The sequence below is a fragment of the Dryas octopetala genome, chromosome 4 (assembly GCF_963921425.1).
Source record: "Dryas octopetala chromosome 4, drDryOcto1.1, whole genome shotgun sequence".
Lineage (NCBI taxonomy): Eukaryota > Viridiplantae > Streptophyta > Magnoliopsida > Rosales > Rosaceae > Dryas > Dryas octopetala.
The window spans coordinates 26,374,695-26,393,318 of record NC_141369.1 but is presented as its reverse complement, the minus strand read 5'-3'; the positions used below and the strand labels follow the sequence as shown (position 1 = coordinate 26,393,318).

General features: G+C 35.1%; 2 protein-coding genes across 3 annotated transcripts; both read right to left on the bottom strand.

Annotated features, from left to right (window-relative positions):
• Nucleotides 1-48: 48 nt before the first annotated feature.
• LOC147289017 (uncharacterized) lies at nt 49-5,627 on the bottom strand. The gene is made up of 15 exons (XM_086241061.1): nt 5,528-5,627; nt 5,188-5,282; nt 4,856-4,969; nt 4,490-4,594; nt 4,217-4,288; nt 3,992-4,104; nt 3,481-3,618; nt 3,312-3,380; nt 2,649-2,739; nt 2,406-2,477; nt 1,516-1,616; nt 1,172-1,289; nt 1,027-1,086; nt 826-936; nt 49-201 (listed from the first exon to the last, which is right to left on the bottom strand). The coding sequence occupies exons 1-15, from the start codon at nt 5,625-5,627 to the stop codon at nt 49-51; spliced, it is 1,512 nt and encodes a 503-aa protein (XP_086097187.1).
• Nucleotides 5,628-7,345: 1,718 nt separating this feature from the next.
• On the bottom strand, nt 7,346-14,026 carry LOC147289016 (nuclear factor kappa-B-binding protein). Of its 2 annotated transcripts, none has more exons than XM_086241777.1 (10): nt 13,825-14,026; nt 12,657-13,073; nt 12,433-12,569; nt 11,918-12,031; nt 11,727-11,810; nt 10,752-10,928; nt 10,409-10,565; nt 9,614-9,774; nt 9,398-9,524; nt 7,346-9,247 (listed from the first exon to the last, which is right to left on the bottom strand). In XM_086241777.1, exons 2-10 carry the CDS (start codon nt 12,972-12,974, stop codon nt 7,898-7,900), a joined length of 2,625 nt encoding a protein of 874 aa, XP_086097903.1. In that variant the 5' UTR covers nt 12,975-13,073; nt 13,825-14,026; the 3' UTR covers nt 7,346-7,897. The 2 variants fall into 2 exon arrangements, with proteins under 2 accessions (XP_086097903.1, XP_086097904.1); XM_086241778.1 differs by having other exon boundaries at nt 12,657-13,059.
• Nucleotides 14,027-18,624: the final 4,598 nt, after the last annotated feature.

Here is an 18,624-nt window from a genome sequence, read left to right as displayed (position 1 = left end):
GCATGCATGCACTACCCTTGATCGATGAGCTAGCTTAGCTAGCTTTGTTTAATTTTCCTCATCATCCTCAGCAGCAGCTGCTTGTCTTGCCTGATCTTTATTATCAGCTTGTTTCGCCTTAAGGACAAGCTCCTCAGTGGTGGTGCCAATGATCTCATTAGCACGTTTCAGCCCAACGCAGCTATACCGTCCAAGGGTATCCTAAATTCATATATACGTACGTACATGTACATGCATACATACACACACACGTAAGGTAATATTTAATTAGTTTCAAGTCGGATCGAAAAATCAATAAGAAAAGTGTGAAATTAGGCTATATATATATATCAAAAATGCTCTAAAACTAACTAGTTAGTTAGTTAATACAAAACTAACCACCCTGTTGGGCCCACTGCACAATATAATTTCAAAATTCGAGCCGTTTATTTTTTAGGCCATACTTCAAAGATCATTCTTATAAAAGAATCTTCAAAATCGGAAGTCATTTAGCCATTTGATTATAATAACAACTATTTCTATGCTTTTATCGAAAATACTGATCGTCTATTTATTTGATCTCAATTGGATGACTACATGATTTTCGATTTAGTTGATTTTTTGCAATGATGATCTTTGAAGTAGGGCCTAAATAATTAATGGTTCGGATTATGAGATTAGTGATGTGGTGGACCCAAAGTATGATTAGCTTCGTATTAACTTACTAACTAATTACCTTTAGAACACTCCTCACATATATATATATATATATATATATATATATATATCACTATATCACTATATATGCATGCATACATGTTTGATTAGGGGTGAGTGTTGCCTTACCCGAGTGACAATTCCCAATTTCTCCAACTTCTGTACTGCATCGTCCACATCAAAATTGCATTGGTAGCCAAACTGTTCTTTGATTAGATCCTCACACCAATTATCCAGGTCCTATAATATATATAAATCATACATCCCCAAACAAGACTTGAGATGGAGAATTAATTAGTACATAGATAATAGAAATATATGCATGCATACTTGTCTGGTAGCTTTCCCTTGTTCCATTAATATATAGAAAGCAATTATCACCTCTTTCACCTACACATTAAATAATATTAATTAATTAATTCCATACTTAATGATGGTTTTATGAAGATAGCTAGGTAACTAGCTGGCAGCTTACTTCCTGTTGAATGACGTCGTCACACAAGTGAAGAAGAGTACCCCTTCCGCTATCCAGTTGTTTTTCATACATGGACTGTGTTATTAAGTTCTGATATTGAGCCAACTTCTGCTGAAAACTACACACACGTACGTACAATTAAGAAACAATTCATTTAAATATAAATACAGAATAGCTAGCTAGCTAGCCTAGCTAGCCAGCCACGTTAATTAATAAATTACTTTGTATAGTTATTGGATTAAAAAAATAAAAACTAAATTATATATGAAATAATTGGGAAACTTAAATATTAATTACCTACGATTCTCAAAAAAAATTAATTAATTAATTACGTACATACGTACCTGAAGTATGTCTTAGCACAGTAACCAATCACAGTGGAAAGAATTGCAAAAATGACCCACAGATCAACTTTAGGCATTTCAAGCGAAGTAATAACAGCAACCTGCAGTACGTAAATTAATTATGAAATAGCAATTAATTAGCTGCATTTATTTATTTATTTCACAACATAAAAATTTAAGGACAATTAGAAGACAACTTCATTAATTGCTGCTATATATATATATATATATATAAATTAGGGCAAATTACAATTTAGTACCTCAACTTTACATGTTGTTTCAACTTAGTACCTCAACTTTGAAAACTTGCAAAAAAGTACCTCAACTTTCATTTTGTATCAACTTAGTACCCCAACTTTGAAAACTTGCAAAAAAGTACCTCAACTTTCATTTTGTGTCAAAATAGTACCTCCGTTAGTTTTTCTGTCAAAATGGTAGGGGTATTTTTGTCTTTTCTTTAAATTTTAAAAATAATAATTTTTTTTAATAAAAAAATTTCTTAAAATAATAAAAAATTTCATAAAATTTTTTTAAAATTTTATGAAATTTTTTCGTAAAATTAAATTTAAAAAATAATAAATTTTTTTAATAAAAAAATTTCTTAAAATTTCATAAATCTTTTTTTTATTTTATGAAATTTTTTTTAATGAAATTTTTTATTATTTTAAGAAATTTTTTTATTAAAAAAAATTATTATTTTTTAAATTTAAGGAAAAGACGAAAATACCCCTGCCACTTTGACAGAAAAACTAACGGAAGTACTATTTGACACAAAATAAAAGTTGAAGTACTTTTTTGCAAGTTTTTAAAGTTGGGGTACTAAGTTGAAACAACATGTAAAATTGAGGTACTAAATTATAATTTGCTCTATAAATTAATAACTTACTTACCAACCCAACTACGGCAGAGCCAAGGAATGTGAGCCAGTCCATTGGAGTTAATCCTGGGTTCTTCTTCTCAGGCTGTAAATTAATTAAAGTACTTTATTGATCATCCATCCATCAATATTAGTTGTTGTGTAAACCCTAATTGAAACCATGATATACACTTCAAGGGAAATTTAATATTTAATTAATTTTAAAGAAATTAAGCTAGCTAGTATGTGAGAGAGAGAGGGAGACAGAGAAACTCACAAGAACTATCTCCAAATCAGCCATTGGGATATTTTTGAAATGTTTAACATATATTCCCCTGTCGTGTAGTTCGTCTGGTGGACTTGAGTGCCTGAAAAGTTATAATTCTTTTTATCGATGATCAATACATTATTTTCATGCTAGGTTGTCAATTTCAGCCTCGGGAATGGATTGAATCATTTCAATTCCTAGAGGCTGGAGCATCAATTCAATCAATAAGCAGTTAAATCCCCTCCCCATTAATTCATAATAAATTAATTAAAGTCCATAACTTATGAGATCAGTATTATGCCTATAGCTGAACTTTCATTCCATTCCCAATTAATAAATATATATATAAATCAAATAAATCTCTCTGCAACTGCAAGCCGGCCCCCTTATATTCCTCCATCAGATTAGAAGAAAATACATTAATTATATACTTGCATCGAGCAACAACCATATGCATGTCCAACCTTAATTGTGACATAATATACATATAACAGAGAATGGTTTTGAAAATGATGGACAAATTAAATAAAAATCAACCATGTAATTAACTCATTAATTGTTTTCAAGAACATATATTATATATGAATATATCTATATAATATATATATATGCAAAACAATATTAATATATATTAATTAATTTTATAAAGAAAGAAAGTAGTTAATTAGGTACCTGTAAACAACAATTATCCTTTCAAAAGTGGGCTCTTGGATTGTGTTCTTGGTCAGCAAATTTTTAAGGCTGAAGAACACACATACAACATATATATAAATTAATGTCGTGAAGTACTAGCTTCAAGGCGGATGAGAAAATTAACGAATGTAAGAAAAAAAAAAAAAACCTTAGTTCCAGTTTTTCAAGGCGGATTCGTTCAACATATATGTCACCCCCATCTGATGAGCCACCGTCATTTTCATCATCCAGTAATGGATCTTCCTTGCGTTTTACACTTGACCCTTTGGATAAAAATTGTTCGGTCCTGCAATAACGTACACCAACAATTAATTAATGGGATACAGAAAAATACAAAAATCAATGCTTAAGCCTTAATGAATTAAACCTAAAGTATATTTAGTTTCTCATAGCTAGCTATTTGCTAGCTCAATAGTACATGCAGTACGTACGTGTTGGTAACACCAATCACAACACAAATTAATTAGTAATCTATACATGCAAAAGATGGTCGCATGCATCTATTAATTAAATTTTAAACATTTTTAATCATATATATAATTAAGTTCCAAGAATCAAGATATATATATATATATATATCTATGCATGGAGTATGACAGTAGCTAGCTAGACAAGTTTTAAAAAATGGCTTACTTAGTTCTGTACCAAAAATGACTTACTTAGTTACTTTTAAAAGGTATTTCCACATACGTGCAATGATAAGGTCCACTTTCTCCATGAGAAAGAAATCGGTTGTCTTATCAAGTCCTATGCCGCGTCGGAAGATAATGTACTGATCATGAATTCATAATGATCCAAATAAGAAAATAATTAATCAATTGAAAACCTTAATTAAGAAGGCCTTCCGAATTATGTCTTATGGATGCTACATTTAAAATATATACCTTATCAGCAAAGTCTGGAAGGTTTGGTCTAGGATTTTCTTCAAAAAATTTCTTCAAAAGTTTGTTGTCAAGCTACATTCAGCAGGAACGTACAATATATACTGACATCAACAAATGTGAATTCGAGCACTGACAAACCAAAACTACAATAACAAATATATATATAGCTATTATATATTAAAATTCATTTGCATGCTAGCTTCTACTCTTAATCTTAATGAATTGAAATTTAGGAATACATATATATATATTAGTAAGTAACTAAGTACAAACCTTAGACTCATCAAGGACGATGGGAAGATTTAAAAGATACTGCCCTGAAAGCGCAACCTCAATTTCTTCATTAGTTGCAATCTTAAAATTACTATCTTCCATCACCTGTAGGTATCATAATCATAAGTACTGGATTCATATTCATTCTGAAAATACCATACTTGAATGGCAGTTCAGGCATTATTTAGTTATTATACATCCCTACCTACAATAATGATATATAACATGCAAGCAGATTTTCCTTAATTATGCATAAATATATATATAATTATTTGAGGATTGTGACGGTATATAGTAAGAATTGAAAATAGAATATTGAAGACTTGAAGTGAAGCAGCCATATATATTCACATATATAGAACCAACCTGAAAAAAGAACTTGAGGAATCTCTGTTCAAGTAACTCAATATCTTCAATGGAAATCCCCTCTTTTTCCAATTTAATAGCACTGCGTATAGGGTCAAAGATGGTGTACAGTTGCTGCACGTACGTAAAGACAATATGTGTTGGGGAATTAATACATATATGAAACATACGTACTTAATTAATTATGATTACCTCGAATTAATCGATCAATCAGCACATACGTACAATATATTACATGGGAAATTTTAGATGGATGTGAACAATTAATTAGCATATATAGTGAGTGAGGGAGTGTGTGTGTGTGTGTGTGTGTGAGGTGAAGATGAGCATACCATCAACTCCTCAAATTGTAGAAGATACCAAGCCCGAACTGTGTACTCAACTCTCTTGCAGAACTTTAAAAACTCAACCTTGTCAGGTTTTTCTTCTGCATGCATATATGCAGATGGAATTAATATATTCTGAAATAATTAAAACCAGTTCTAAGTACTAACTTAAGTATTTATAGGAATACAAGTCATTCAGCTGGTGCGCATCTGATCAAATCGGTATAGGTATATATATATATATATATGAATCAATAAGGAGTAGATCGAGTAGGTTGCAAATGATGAATGAATTAATTAAGGTTGATGGAGTAGGAATTAAGTAGGAATGTATTAAGGGACTCACGGAGGAGGTTAACCAAGTTGATGATGAGATTGGGCTTCAGAACTGGAATCACGGATTCTTTCTCTAATCGAATCACTTCTGTCTCTTTCTTTTTGACCATTTTTCCGATCGATGATCTGCCAATGCCAACCGCCACTTTACGTACAATCTTGTGTTTTATATATTCTTCGAGCGAGCTTAGCTTGATTAAGAAATGGCCGGATCCAAATGTTATCTGCGCGCAGTTTCATTGATCTTGCTTCGATATATATGACCAAAATTCAAGTTTAATTTGCAGTGCAGGCAGAGAGAGGGAGCGCATGCATAATCGAAAAATTGATAGAAATTAATAAAATAACTGCCGTGCCGCTTCTATCTCTTAATTTCCGCTGTTTCAGTAGCTAGCTAGCTAGCTCCTCCTGACTCGATCCTCGATCTCACAACTTATATATTATGTTGTTTCACTCATCATCCATCACACGTACGTGGTTTATCTATCTCCTTCAGGTCCGTTTTTCGGTCCTTTGTAAAACTTTATTCAATAACAATTGATTAAAAAGGAAAAAATCAATAAGAAGTAAATTTTTAATAATAATAATAATAATAATAAAAGACCTACAACTTAAATATAAGAGGTCCACTTTTCTTTTCTTTTTTCTCCAATCAAGATCAAGTTGCTTGGAACACTATAAATTAAGCAGTATTTTTTAATCATTGGATTAGTGGGCTAAAATTCCTAGAAGATTCCCTATCTTATTTATGCATTTCGTCTGTTGGGTACATGCATATACTCTTCATTTGATTGTTGCTACTAATTACTTGTTTAGGCAATTTAGTTTTAAGCATCTAGGCTTGACCCTCGATGGAGGCGAATAGAACTCGTGTTGCCACATATATCACTTCAAATTAATATGAAATTAGATGGATAGTGTTAGATTTGATTGTTTCAAATATTTTGGGTCATTAATAAGTCCAAATAAAAAAGTTCATCCACAAAATAGTTTTCCCTTTTAAAAACCAAAATATTTAGTCCATTTTTAAGTGTGGACACAGTTTCGTCGAGGCATTCAAAGATCAAACCGCTTTATGTTACTGATGATTAGTAATACTCCTAATAATATCTTAAAGTAAGGTGGTGAAACCCACTCCCCCTCCCTCCTCCCAAACCGAAATGACCTCAGAATAAAGGTGTAAGGTCCAAAGTTCGAATACACAACTCACTAACTGCTTATGAACACTCAACTTAAAATCGGATGGAATTGAAACAAGTGTAAAATTTGTGTTAATTTTCAATATACAGGTATTGTGCTAGCAAATATAAGATAATTAAGTTGACCATGGGAAAGCAAACACAAATTTATTAAAAAAACAAATGTTACGTTTGCCACGTCATAATTGATTTCTTTTTAGAGAAAAAGAAAAAAATGACTTAACTTGTGTGGTATTCGTGTTAATTGAATTACCCAAAGTGCCACACCTAGGTTAACGGTTAACCTTTTTTTAGGGGAACCTTCCATACTATTTCTCATCACAGTTTTGGCCTTTGTATATCATTTCTCGTTAACATTTATTTCATTTTGGCCACTATCCTTTCTTATTGAAGTTGGAAACGCTTTCATTATGCCAATAGAGTGCTGCAGGGCATTTCCATCGAAGAGCATTTACCATATTTATGTGCTGTTGTAAGTGGTTCCTCATATACATAGAGCACAACATTTCAGATTTCAACCACGTCTTAATTTTCAAGCAGAGCTGTAAAACCAAATTTCCCCCAAATGTTGTAATCACAATGTCAACAATCCACGAGACTGATCAATTCATTGAAGAGAGAGAGAGAGAGATATATATATATATATATATATATTAAGTACCAACAAAGGTATAGAGAGTAAATGGAAATCCCAACAAAACCAAGGTATGGTATTCAACAGAGCTTGGTTTAATAAAGCATTCGGCTCTACAGAAACTTAAAGCCTCCAAAATTATTGAAAGATATTTCTCAAGAACAGAGAAAAGAGAAAGAAAAAAATCCCAATGGAAATTAAAATCTAAATTATAACTTAAACTAAAAAAAATTAGAGATACCTGAATTTGTCCAATAATCCCATGACTCCACTACTATCTGCCTGCCCATCTAACATATATATACATGGTGTTGAGTAGGCCCTTGTATAGGTATGTACAAAAACCTTTCTCCAGCTTTGCATTTTCATCTCTTGTAATTCTCCAGAAAACTCACGTCTCCTCCTAGGAATCTCAAAAGGCTCTGCAATGTATAGCAAGTCACAATTTGCTTTTACATGCATCTTGTATCTGGCATTTTTGTCTCCTATCCTGCCTCTGAACCAAGCCACATATATTGTAACTCCCACTGAATATGGCAGATATATCCTACTGGTTCCACGACCTCAAGAATGGTTTCCCCATAGGATCACGTAAACCAGAGTTCTGATGAGGTAAGTTCATCCATTGCATATCATCATGCACAATGGAAGTAGACGCTTCCCGCCCACCCAAGTAATCTAATGCATGAGCTGCTTGTGGTAGGACATTGCCGATCCTCGGAGTAACCCCACCCACCATTCCATAGTTCCTAGATGGAATGAACTGCTCACTGGAGCCTACTGAATGATAAGGGCTACTGGAACGTAATTGGTTACAATGAGATAGAACACTGAATAAGCTCTGATCTGCATTACTTCCACTCCCAATGCTCTGACTTGTGACACTAGTACCACTTGACCCAGACCATCCACCATGAACTTGATGCTCACCAGAAAACCAGTCCTGACTCAACATTTCTTCACCATTTAAGTGAGATTGAAGGGGTCCTGGCATGCGAACACTATTGACAGCCCAATCATGCACATTGACTGGAGTCGGATGTTCCTGCCTTGAAATTATGTATCTACCTCCATCAGAGTAAATGTTCTCAGGTAAGTTTTGTTGCATGTAAACCGCATTCTCTCTCTTCTGCCTCTGATCCAGAGGCAGTGACTGGTGTTGCTGCTCCTCAAAATGCCCAGGAAACTGACCGTCACCCATAAACACATTTTTTGGTGGCTGGACATGCAACCCCATCTGTTTCTGCTCATGATTGTAGGATAACATTCCCTGGCCCTTAAAGAGAGATTGAAGCAATTCATTTCTATCTTGGTTTGGGTAAGAACTGAAGGAACCATTATCTGGTTGTCTCTGCAATAAATCTAACCCGGTGTCTCTCACAGGCAACTCGGATTTCAGATCAACTGTGTGTGTCAGTTGCTCGTCATTAACTTGTGGATGGGCAAGTGCCAATTCACTGGCAGATGCATATTCATGGCTTGCAGTAGAATCACAGAAGGAATGTGGCATGCTAACTGCCTTCCAGGCATCTGCACTAGAACACAAATGTGCTCCCTGACTTACCGCATCATCTTCAGTGATCAGAATCCCCGAGTACTCAGATGCATTTGGAGGAGAATGGTCTGGTTCTGTAATGATATGTTTTTCTGAATCATTATCTGATTCCATACTGATATGCTTTTCTGAGTCTATATCTGTGGGGTTGCACTCATGACCATCAGTAAGCTGCTCCTGAGACTTCTCATCTTCTTCCATGTCTGTGGGGTTGCACTCATCACCCTGTGGGAAGCCAGGTGCAGAGTTGTCATCATCTTCCATGGTAGATTCATGCTTCGTTGCCCCAATATCTATCTCATCCTGAAGCACACCCTCATGGTTCTCATTGCCTTTGCCATCCTGAACACCCGATCACAAACCAACACATCAAATATCATACAACAATAGAAACAGGTACGTTAAGAATTGGCTGGATGTCCATCAAGTTGATACATGCACATGCACTCAAACAGAAAGGAGAGGAAAGGACAGAGGGGCAGAATCACAAACCTCCATCAAGGACTTTATCCTCCTTTTCATGTCTTCCTCCAAAGACTTTTTCACTTGCCGTCTCTGTAAATGCAAATCTATCCAGTTTACATAAGCTGCTGGGAGATCTTTATTTGCCAATTGCAACCTATATAAACAAGACTATATTTAGATAAGGTAGACAATCAAATGTTCCTACAAAGTCTTAAATACATATTCACACCAAAGGCCACTAACCAGTGCTCATGCAACTTCTTCTGTTCTTCTTCCACAAATACTTCATATGGTTGCACATTAAAGCTATCAAGGTTGCCTAAAACCCGATTAAGAGACCTGGACTGAATGCTTTTTCCAGACTGCTTCATACTCTTAACAATTTCATACTGCTTCTTGCTAATCTGAGATAGTTATAAGCGCACAATCAGCAAGAGCCTCATAAATTTTAGAGTGTTCTGCACTAGCAAAATACTCTTAGCAAGAAAGTAATGATAAGGAAATTAAATGGCAAGATCCAACATAACAAAAATAGAGCAAAAAGATGTCTCTGTGTGTATCGAGAGAGAGAGAGAGAGAAGCATCGATCCTAGAGTTATATCAGTACAAGGATGTAGTATCTACCAAAATTCCGTCAGTTATATAGAAATCTCATCCATATTAACAATTTAGAGTCAACGACTTCTCAACTGAACAAAGTGTTCAAATCAATATTGTGCAAGAATTTTTTGCTAGTTCAGTTCACATATTTGTCCCACTTAAGAGAAGATTATGACAATCTGTGTCTCCATATAGTAAGCCACACAAAACAAGCTTAAAGACAATTAGCTCTGGTCTAATCATATTGAGTAGGAAACCATAAAGTGTATGGCCATCAAAGTTTAGTACAGGACCACAATTCTAAACTGAAAATTAGTGATGACTGATCCTAAATTGAGGATGGACCCACTCTAGCCTGAGAGGTGACTGAATAGGTTACCCAGGCATAGTCCATCCAAAGTTTTAAATTAGTTTCAGAAATACTAGAGGAGCACCAACCTTAACATATGACATGTACTTAGCACCATCACTACTGTAGATATTACGCTTGTGTAACTTGTCTCCTTTTCTGGGTCTCGCTCCTACATTAAGTGCACCGTCCGCAGTAACCAATAAGTTTCTACCTTTGTTCTTTAGGAAGCCTTTCTCACAGGTCCTGACACCAGTAGTAACTTATAGGATTCGTCATGCCAGTTCAAAGTAGATGATAGATAAAGTAACAGAGATCAGCATAGCAACTATAACATACAGCAAGTAGCCAAGTAGGCGTATAATCTGAAAAAACTAAGAACCCGGAGCACATAGACACTCAGGTATGACTCAAAGTGTAAAGCTGATTTACCAGTTCTGGAGCTCTCTGCCCTTGATCACTGAGGAAATCTGGTTATCGCTACTACATGCTTTCTCATCTGCAACCCAAGAACAAGATTCAGATGTTACTGTGGCATTTTCCTCAAGATCACGGAATCTGGATTCGTTTGCGTGTGGAGGAATTTGTTGCACCGCATCATTTCTTGACCTGTATAAAGTTTAATACACCTATGAGACTCAGAATAATCAATTAGAAAAATGGGATCATGAACCGACAACCAACAAGAAATTTTAAATGAGACAAAAAGAACACCCATAATTACTAGAATCTAAAAAATTGATCTAGAAGCACACGATTTTGTACATTACAATAGATGGATAAAATACCAAAAAAGAGAATAAAGAAAAAAGATTATTCAAGGTTTCCAATCTGAACATGACTAAATCATTGCAAATAATAATTATGATAATAGAAAATAAAACTAATAATAATATCAACAACAACAACAATAATACTAATACTAATTATGTCAACAGTTCACAAATAACAGCAGAACAGAGGAACTCAATAAGTTTCATGAGTTTCAAGACACAAGTCCTTACAAAACATTTTACAAACAAGCTTCGCAATTCCAGTTGTTTCTTTTTCTATCTTTTTTATTTTCCTATATATTCTTCTGAATTTCACAAATTTAGTTTGCTTCAAATTCAAATCTTACACAGCAGGCAATTCACAAATGCCGAAAATGTGTCAAACAAACTTTGTGTTCAATTTATATAAATGCGGCGTCACTTCTTCCTATTCTCACACCATGAGCATAACATCAAAATACTGAAGAACTATCTGAAAGAATAGCTGTGAAATAACAGGAAAAACAAAACTCAAGAAGAAAACTTCCTCGTTATTATTGTACGGTACTTGGTCGTGCATGTTTACAAGGTGAAGATTTAGCCTCCATTAAACTCAAAAATTTGAAATAAAAGAGAAACTACAGTGAGCATCAACCTCCATATTTTCTGCACAATTTCCTTTTCCAGATCTTTACAGCTTGCACATCTCTCCTTCAACTTCAGTAAAGATGCAATCATACTGAACAAGAAGCATAGAAACATTGTGACTGTATATTTTAGCAGAAAAAGCACCTTTAAACATCAGTACTATATATATCATTAAAAAAATGGAAAAGCTTCACATACTCATTATGATACTTCTGCAACTCCTTGTAGTACATTTTCTTATCAGTCTTTAGACACTGTTCCTGCCGAAGAATGGCATCCGGGTGGAAATTACCGGAACAAAGTGAAGCACCCCTGAAAGCATAGGTCCCAGATAAAATCATCAGCAAAATATGGATTTACATTATTAATCATAGAAGGAGCTATCTTTCAAAAACTCAAAAAACAACAAAGAAGTTCTTTCCTTGCTTTCATATTATAATCATCTAAAATTGAGAGATTGTACAGGCACAATCTCAGTGTTTGCAAAAAAAATGGTAACAGAAAGCAATAGAAAATATATCGCTTTCAACTCTATGATTCTAACAACAGAATACAATTATAATGTATCATCAGGACATTCTAAATCACTAGTAACCTATTTTCTCAAAACATAAAACAATTCAAAATTGATCAATCTACATAAAGCAATATTCTGCAGCCCAACATTTCTTCACTAGTGAGAAAAATTACAAGTATTACATAACAATACGTGCCATTTATGAAATGGGTTTCCAAAGTGAAAGTAATCTCCAGCAAGCAATGCTTGCACAACTTGCTGTGGCTCTTGCCCTCTAGGAAGAAACTGCATAAGATGATTCCTCTCATTCTCTGATAGATGAGTCTGCCAATTCTGCAACATTTTTCAAACATGCATTTATCAGAGATAAAAAATAATTCAGATACATTTAATTCTAGATAACCATGAATTTATAGCTACCTCATACGAAAGCACATCTTCCAAATTTTCCAATTCATAAATTCCCTGCGGAACAGTAAAAATATCTGCCAAAATATTGTGGCTATTGAAAGTAGAATTGATAAATGGCCTCAAATTTCTCCAGCTTATGCCAATTTGATCATTTTTGGCAACCACCATTTTCTGATCTCCATCCCACTCAAGAGAAATATGAGATTTCATGTTTGAATCATCTTGAAGTAATCCCATACTTTTCTTTTTTGTTTTATGGTGCTCCCTAGAATTGCAGCCGACGACAGTAGCACCATTTAATCTCTTTCTCCGTTGATCAGCCGCCATTGGCACAAGATGTCAAAAAAAGCTCCCTCAAAACATTATAGCATCGTATTATTGCCTTTAACAAATGCCGTCCTTTCAATGCAACCTGAGAGCAAATATCTTAAAAGCATATAGAAATTAATTAATGCGAATTTAACTCACAAGTACAGCATTTTTTGCGAACAAGCATATATAGTACATTATAGTTCAAATGCAGTAATCAAGTATTTATGTTACATATGGAGGCCAATTTAATCAGAGAGGGGTCTGTAGTAAATTATAATTCATAATTACAAATGTCTCATAACTCAACTCAAACCGTAAATCCAACTGCATGCTGGAAAAATCAATGCAACTAACTGGAGTTGGTCTATGAGAACGACTCAGTACTTCTCATGTGAAATTTTAAGGCAGTTCAAGGGAGTAAGATGCTATCGAGATATAGTCAATGTCCAAACGCAATTACTCAATAACAAATTTGACCAAACAAAGGGTTTGCAGCTATCTACTTGAAGAATTTAATCACTCATACACAACAATGCGACTCAAACACCCCTAAACTGTACCTAATTGAAAGTGAAACAACCAATTAAAATAACGACTGCACTGCACACGACTAAATAAAATAAGTAATTGCCAGCATTTAAAAAAAGAAAAAGAGTATTATTAATAGAACAGAAACTTATGTATTGAAGACACAATCCCCAAACTCACGAGTAGAAACTCACTCGTGCATCAAATTGAAAGTGAAAACCAAGCTGGTATCAAAATTAAAGAGAAAAAGGGGGAGAAGAAATCTGAAAAACCTTGTTTCGTAGATTACGACCGAAACCCTAGGCAATGAAGGAATAGCAGAAAAAAGAGACAATACCTGTGAAATCCTGGATGCTTTCACCTCAGTAGAAAGGCACGAATGAAAGCTGCGACGATTTGCAGTGAATCCACACCAAAAACCCGAAAAGAAGATTGGGATTTTTACCTAATAATACTCTATTTAACGTGGCGAGGCGAGGGGCGAGTTAGAGAGAATGCAAAACAGCGTTTGTTTCTTATTATCCGATTGGCTTGAGAGAGAGACACGCGCACACATGCCATAAACTTAGAGAGGGGAAAGAGAGATAGATAGGGAAGGATGAGACGAGTGTGGTTTTGCGGAACCGAAAATTCACATTGAATGGTTCATTCGCGCGCTTGGGTGCGGCTTGGCTCGAGCCACGGCTCGTACGTAGGTTTGCTTGCTCTAGTGTCTACAGTCTAAACTCCAAAGTCTAGTCTGAGTCAGTTACTGCTCTTGTCTGCACTTCTACAGTTCTACCTAGTTTATTTCATTCCTTCCTTTTAATTTTTTTCTTTTTGTATAATTAAAGAATTCTTTATTTCAAATTTTGATTACTGTACAAACTTTTTCTTTTAATTAGAGAATAAGGTGGACTTCTCCAACATTTTAGAAAGAAATACAGCTATTAATTCGATATTTATTTTCATGTTATCAGGGACCGATCCACTTTATAACTTGGGGGGTCAAGCAACCCCCCAAATGGTAGAGCAAGAAGGCGACGAGTCCTGATTGAGCAAGAAGGTGACCCCCCAGCGAGAAGAACGGTAACCCCCCCACCTGCTCGATGAAAGTCTTAGGCGAGATGCTACAGCTGCAAGCCTGCAAATCTACAATTGCTGAGCTTTTTTTTTTTTTTGCCTAACCAAAACTATGTCGTTTAGACCAGTTGTTTAAATTTTTTCTAAGCTTCCTACTCAAAACGGCATCGTTTGGAGCTAGGAATTAAAAACAAAACACACACCTGCTAAGTAAATCCCCAGCCCGTGTGCTCTTCACATACCCAACCCCAAGTCCCTAACTCTTCTTCTTAAACCAAATTTCTCAAACCCACACAGACTTAACCCACCCCCCACCACTTGTCGCCGATCCCTAGTGCCCGCCTCCCCCACCGCCGCAACCGGTCACCTGCTCGGTCCCTAAAAAAATTTGCCGCCGCTTCACGGCACCAAGCTCCGCCTAACCATGACCCCCAAGGATTTGGATCCTGGATCCGTCCCTACATGTTATTATAAAATATTTCAAATTTAAATCTCTCTCTTCATATTTAAATTAATGAAAATAAACTATAATAATTTGTGAGTAAATTAATCGGATAGCTATACAAGGATTTCAATAAATATTTGTGAAGTTGATTATCTTTCTCAAAAATGAAAATTTGAAGTGGTATAGAATTTTACGAAGTATAACCTATGTATTTGTGTACAAACCAATGATACATATAAATAGTAATACATTTTTCTTTTTGAACTTGGCTACAAATCTTTTCTCTTATAATTACATTTTTAACAATTTTATACTTAGTTATCTTTTTTCTGCCGTGTATTATACTTAATTAAGTTAACTTAAAAAAAATTGTGTAGTTTTTTTTTTTCGCAATGTACCAAGGATCTATTACATTTTAATTCACCGTATGCATCTAAAGTTCTAAACGCATTGTGATCTTTCCCTATATGATATTTTGTAGTAACAATATTATATTTTAGCAGCCTAGTGTTTGGAGATATGAAGTTGTACTTTATACATTATGGCATAAGAAATAATGTTTTTTATGTAGTGTCAAATTTTATTATAAAGTTATGGTCATACAATGCAATTAATTAATAATTTAGACTGAAAATTAGAATTTTTCACCAAAAAAAAAAAAGAACTGAGAATTAGAATTAAAAAAAAAAAAGTGAGATCCATTATTTTGATATAGACTTCACACCTGATTATTATTAGAGATATCCATATACAACAAAGGAAAACTTAGAATTTAATCCATTTTATGAGTATTTCTTAGACTAAAATCGGTACTGATTTAGGAGTTTTAATTAAGTTCTTTTATTTTTCTTATTTGACGGCTTTATATTAACATGCAGCCTCTATAAAGCTCACTCTACACCATAGGAGGAGAAATACCCTTCAAATCGGGAAAATACTTTATTATAAATTAAAATGATTTTCTTATAAATTAAAAGAACTTTATTATGAATTAAAATGATTTTCTTATAAATTATTATAAATTAAAATCATAATTTAGTCTATTTTATGAGTCTTTCTTAGACTAAAATCGGTAGTGATTTAGGGTTTTTAATTAAGTCCTTTTATTTTTATTTTTTTACAGCTTTATATTATGTTTTAACTCTAGCATTTTTTGTTTTGTCCAAAATTTTAAAGTTAAAACCTAACATGCAGCCTTTACAAATTAACTCACTCTACACCCTATGAGGGTAAATACCCTTCAAATCGAGGGAAATACCTTTCAAATCAGGGAAGAACTTTATTATGAATTAAAAGAATTTTCTTATAAATTATTATGAATTAAAATGATTTTCTTATAAATTTTAAAACACCCCCGGTCTCCATCTAAAAACTATTTTTCTAAAAGACGTAAGTCTAATTATCTATACAACAAATTAGATGACATATATATATATTACTCGAAAACTAAGAGTTGAGATGGAAAGGTATGAAATCTTATATTAAAGGCCGTTTGGATTGTTGATTTTGGATTTGGATTTTAAATCGATGCATTGAAATTATGTGGTTTGGATAAAAAAAATTAAATGTGAGGATTCCAGTTTAAGATTTTTTTTTACAGTTTCGAAATTTAAATATATGATTATGAATAAAATATATGAAATATAATTTTCTTTTCATATATTTAGCAATATAGGATAACTTTTTTTTTTTATCAAATATGGGATAAATATTTAAAATAGACAATTAAGCACAAACACATGTTTAGCTTAGTTGGTTGTAACTTTATTTGTGTGTACAAGATTGGAGGTTCAAAACCTAGCAATCACACTGTGTACTTATTTTTTAGAAAATAAAACTCAACCGGAGGGATGCCAGTGGTGGGCGGAGGTGGTCGCCAGAGGTGAGGGAGAGAGAGAATTGGGTGGTGAGATTTCAAATAGCTAGTTACACATGGTATTTGAAATTCATGCATGGATTTGGCTCTTTTAACTCCATCATAAATTTGTATTTGAAATTCATGGATTTGGCCCTTTTAACTCCATCATAAATTTGGATCTACGGATCGGGTGGAATGCGATGAGATTAGGACGAAAAGAGTGATTGGTTAAGAAAGAAGATATAGAAATCATAGAATGAACATGTGTGATCATTCAACACTAAGATAGGAAAATTAATTAGAAAGTATAAATAATGTAGGATAGTGCAAAGGATGATTCTCTCCTAATCTTTTGATATCCTAACATTTATAATAAGAAGATGAGACTACATGAGTTAATAAGTAATCATCATATTATTTTCTATTTTAAAATTTATTATTTTAATTATTTTAATTATTTAGCAACATCCTTTTACAAGCAAAGTTTTAATTTGGCAAAAAATTCCATTTTCTCCACTTACGGAAAAATTGGGGCGTTTCGGAGGTTGGATATCTTCATATTTGGCACACTTCCAAGAATGGGAAACAATATATGTTCTGCAATTAATTACTGGATCTTGAAGATTTTGTAATTGCAAGCAACATATATATATACAGTAATCAATTAATCAGGGCTTTGTAATGACAAATATCAATAATCAACTCCCTCGTTAATTTTGACGCTTGTGCTATGATATATAAAGAGTGCTGCTATTTGCACATCCCTTTTTTTCTTTTTGCACACCCCTCATCACTTAATTAGTGATTTTACAAATTTATCCTATTATGAAAAGACCTTAAAATCCTCCCCAACACACCCCATCTTATCTCCTCTGTTTCTCCAATTCCCTCCCAATTAATTAACTGTGCCTTGCCAGCACATTAACAATCCCCATTTCAGTCTCTGTCTGCGACCACCCCAGCCCAGCCCAGCCCCGTCTCGTCGGAGACTACCCCCAGCGACCACCCTTTCTAGCTCTCTCTCTCTCTCTCTCTCTCTCTCTCTCTCTCTCTCTCTCTCTCCCTTTCTCTCTGGCTTCTCTCCCCTTATGCTTGCAGCACCACTGCGTGCAGCAGTCAGCACCTTCCTCCACAGTACCTTCCAGCCACCGCACCTTCCAGCCACAGCACCTTCTAGCCACCGCGTGCAGCACCGTCGAAGCCACTCGCGCGCAGCACCGTCGAAGCCACCTGCGCGCCCTTCTGCTCGCACCAACCTAGCCACACCACCCTACCCCGCCCTTCTGCTCGCACCAACCCAACCACACCACCCTGCCCCGCCCTCCTGCTCGCACCAACCCAGCCACACCACCCTGCCCCGCTCTTCTGCTCACACCAACCCAGCCACGCCACCCTGCCCCGCCCTCCTGCTCGCACCAACCCAGCCCCGCCCTCCTGCTCACACCAACCCAGCCACACCACCCTGCCCCGCCCTGCTGCTCGCACCAACCCAGCCACGCCACCCTGCCCCGCCCTTCTGCTCGCACCAACCCAGCCACGCCACCCTGCCCCGCCCTTCTGCTCGTACCAACCCAGCCACGCCACCCTGCCCCGCCCTTCTGCTCGCACCAACAGCCAAAAACTAAAAAAAAAAAATATTTGTAACTTGGTTCGAAAGTACAGTGCCGAACATCAAGAGAACCATTCGGAAATATAGTGCCGAACACTTTCAGTCATGTTCGGCTGGTGATTGCCGAATGAAAAGAAAAATTTCGGAAGTGCAGTGCCGAACG